The following is a 4153-nucleotide window of genomic DNA, read 5'->3' on the forward strand; positions in this document are numbered from 1 at the left end:
TTCACGGCGGTGACTATGAAGAAAGCAGTCTTCTGGGATTTGGCACCGTGTATATGTGGTGTTAACCGACGTTTCGGAGGAACGTATCGCCCCCATCTTCAGGGTAGAAGAAAAAGTATAAGAATTCTGCAGACTGCTTGACCGTGTCTCACGGTGTTGTCGCTTGCAGATTTACTTATACTTCTTCAACCCTGAAGATGGGGGCGATACGTTCCTCCGAAACGTCGGTTAACACCACATATACACGGTGCCAAATCCCAGAAGACTGCTTTCTTCAACGTTTAAAGTGTCTCTCTCATCCCAAGTAAAGTCCACCAGTTGATAACAAAATTACCACCTAATATTAGAAGTTATGACAGAACGTTGGCTGAAGCGGTAATGTTTCCGGCTTGTATTCAGGAAGCATCCGGTTCTGATCTGAGCAGTGATACCAACAGTCCCGACTGAGATTGTCTTCAGTTCTGGCCAGCTGCTCCCATTGATTGTTCACTATCGTCCAGTCTGTCGAGGCTGCGGACGTTCCCCTTCCTCTGGGTTCCCGAACGGTCCCAGGCCTCAGGTGCCAGCTTGTCACAGCAACAGCTCATAACGATTGAGCCCCCGGGGTCCTCTGACTGACTTACAAATCATCCAACTTACTGACTCTCACTAACTGTTCTGCTTATAACACATCGGCACCGACCGCACAGAACACACCGTTCCTCTGTTGCTGTACCATTGTTGCGTTCGTGTCTGTTGGGTTTCCCACGTGATCGCTACTCAGACATTACCTAGCAAAGGGTCTACATGCCAAAATATTAGAAATTTTATAGACATGAAATAAAAATAAATTAAATAGTAGTATTTGCAGTTAATTTGGGCTCACGGAAGGAAAATGGAGACCCCTAGTAAGGCTTGGGGCCTGGGCACCATTGAGCGCTCTGTCGCAGTACCCAAGCCCCAAATCACCATTATTCTGCCACCCACTCAACCCACTCAAGTTTGGGTTCTGCCATCTTCAAAGATGTGATAGATACTATAGGCTTGAAGATGTACAATTCTGTGGCCGAATTGAATCTGCTAGGAAATAGATACTCCTTTATTGTATTTAATTATGTGTTTGAGAGAATATACGCTATCATAGGAACAAATTGAGTGCTGTGGGAGGGTGCCCATATTTTCTGGAGCGAACATTCAGTTGAACAGTTGTCGTTCAGTAAACGAGTAATCAGTCAGTCCTTTGTCCGGACCTTTCACTTTGTGAAAGTGATTATTCTCTTGGAAACAATTTGCATGTACTAGAACAGTGTAAATTGTGAAATTCACACTTTATCTGCTTGGATCTTACAGGATGTGATTGATGAATATGTAGAGCGCATGAAAAGAAGAGGATCCATGTACAAAGCAATTGATCCCACGTACTTGAAGTGGACGCCTTTCGTAGCACCAGCCGCCACTGGGCCCACTTGATACTCGGAGAATGCCGTAGAAGTGTCCCGAGAAGAAGGTAAGGCTCAGCTTGTTGTGAAAGCACTGTGAACTTGTTGCTTGCTGGGATTATGAGAACTTATCATATGCACATTCATAAAGTGATGTTGACTTTTTCAAGTCTGTGACGAGACAATCTGAGGAAAGACAGGATTTGATTGAATATAGAAATGTCTTCATTTACATGAAATGCGTTTAATAGATGGAGGAAAGTGGAATAGCTTTCAAGGAAATGTAAACAAACTTTGTAAATTGTTATATATTATGTAATAATAAGTATAATGTAAAATTATGTTTATGAGGATAAGGAAGGATTTTGTAAGATTTTATTATTAAACTATGTAAAATGGTTGTACAATAACAGAAAATGTTTAACTGGCTCATAGTATTATGTTGTTTAGTACTACTATATGTGAAAATATTTTAATTGTGGTATAAGTAAAAGCTGAAGGCTGCATAGTATAATCTCTCCCAACGGCCTTTTTCCTTGCCTAATACATTAAACAGATTTGAACCATGGCTAGTTTTGTTAATGTCACATGTCAAATTTTTTTGTAAAATCTCTTGTATTTTGCTGTTCTTAAACTTTATGTAAGGAAAAAATAATTGTTTTATTATCTAATATTATTTTCAAAAACTGGCATGTAAACAAACATGTGTCTGTAAGATTTGAGGTTTTCTCGGTGGTGACAAAGAAGAATGCCGTCTTCTGGGATGTGGCGCCGTGTAGATCTTGTGTGAACCGACATCTCGGAGGTTCCTCATCCCAGAAGACGTCATTCTTCAAACATGTGTCTGTTTTACTGCTGCTGACATATGCAGTTTTGAAACTCTGTATTATAACAGGTTCAATGTAACAGAAGGTAACTGTTTCTTTAATATTTAAATGTTGAGAAATGGAAGTGGTTTGGAAGATTCTTTGTGATTTGAAAAGACCACAACTAATCCGTAATTACACACACACACACACACACACACATGCAACTCTGGGAAAATTATTATTTTATGAAATGTGATGTTGGAATGACAAATAGACAAACGTTTAAAAGGATAAGTAAATGTATTATCAGAGAGCCACAGCCATATTTTGGTGCTTCAAAGCTACAGTGGGTTACCTATATCCATTTTACAAGATCTTCATGATAAGTTTTAATCTATTACTCTGCTCAATGGCCGGAAGGTCGTGGGGTCGAATCCCGATTAGGTCATTGGATTTTTTCAATTTACCTAATCCTTCCAGCCGTACTATGGCCCTGGGGTCGACTCAGCCTCTAAGAGAAATGAGTACCAGGAATATTCTTGGGGAGTAAAGGGCGGCCAGCGCGTAAGGCTGACAACCTTACCGCCATCTATGAGCCGATTGTCTAGAAAATGTGGGAACCTCAACATCCCACAACCCTATGGGCCTCCACCGCCTGTTACAGGGATAGCTTTACCTTTACTTTACTTTACTGTGCTCAAGAAGTATCTTGTTGTTCTAGAGCCCACAACTCATTTCTGATCATCTGAAACTATTACCATTCAACTTTACCCTCAGGCAGTTTAATTCAACTGATATCGCTTTATGTGTCTCTTAGATATATTTATATATTCTGTCATTATAAAGTGGTGTACTTACAAAAAGTTTTCCAACCAACTTTCCTATGTCTTGTTTCTTTGCACATATTAAATGTACAGTCTGCCTCATCCTTAATGTTATAACAACCCCGTACTGGGTTATGGTGATAAAATTTGATGGTATGTTGTGTACAAGTTATTTCTTATGTTATGTAGTTAATAACTATGGTCCTGACCACAAAATGAAATGAAATGAAAATGAAATTCTAAAATTGAGAGATTTGGTGAGGAATGAATGTAGCTCCAGAAACATAAGAATATGTGTTGTTTTGTTGTCATGTGATTTAGCAAACGAACAAAGACGATTTCGTAGAAAGTAATGTGAATCCAGTGATGTACCGTTTATATGAATACAGTTTTAACACACACATGCAGTAAAAACTCAGTTTTTGTTTCTTTCTAAAAGGTATTGAAACTCTTAACTACATTATTTTTGTTCCAAGCACTTCCATATCTGTTCATGCAGACATCTGAATTAGATTAATACAATTCACATTTCTTCAAATGAAACTTAGATGTTATATATTTAGTGTTAATTGAAAGAAACGTGTGCTACCGTCACTGGACTTTTAAAGCTAATTATGATTTCTTCGACTACTTATGTTATATATTAACATGAAATATGCTAAGAGAACAGCATACTTTTTTACTTTACAGAGCATCAGGACCGGAAAGCTTTGATTTAAATTGTGGTATGGAAAGGTTATCATTCACGAAAGCTACATTCACTCATTAACCTCTGTACATCGATGATTTATTATTTAAATTAGATTATGTTTGAGCTGTAATGTCCTGCCTCTTCAACCAGTACACATACATATATGCAGAACACACACAAGCTTATCATTTAAAAACATGTAATTTGTACTACATACTGACAACTGTGCAGTCTTCCTTATTGACTAAGTACTGTTAGCATCGCTGTGAAGGCACGTTTGTAACACACGTGTTATATGACAGAATTTTTTCTCCAGCAATTAGAATCGACTCTTGCAATGTATTGTAATCCCCGTATTTGTAGGTATGAGATCATGTGATCACTTTTGATACTTTCTTTGGATAATTTTAT

General features: G+C 38.3%; 1 protein-coding gene across 3 annotated transcripts in view; it reads left to right on the forward strand.

Annotated features, from left to right (window-relative positions):
- Positions 1-2705, forward strand: part of LOC111872959 (histone acetyltransferase KAT7) — a 441373-nt gene extending 438668 nt beyond the window's left edge. For all 3 annotated transcript variants that reach the window (XM_033754896.1, XM_023867286.2, XM_023867287.2), the window contains exon 11: positions 1330-2705. In XM_033754896.1, the coding sequence (XP_033610787.1) occupies positions 1330-1449 (120 nt within the window). In that variant the 3' untranslated portion in view covers positions 1450-2705. The remainder of the gene's footprint in view (positions 1-1329) is intronic.
- Positions 2706-4153: the final 1448 nt, after the last annotated feature.

Source organism: Cryptotermes secundus, unplaced genomic scaffold, assembly GCF_002891405.2.
Source record: "Cryptotermes secundus unplaced genomic scaffold, Csec_1.0 scaffold407, whole genome shotgun sequence".
NCBI lineage: Eukaryota > Metazoa > Arthropoda > Insecta > Blattodea > Kalotermitidae > Cryptotermes > Cryptotermes secundus.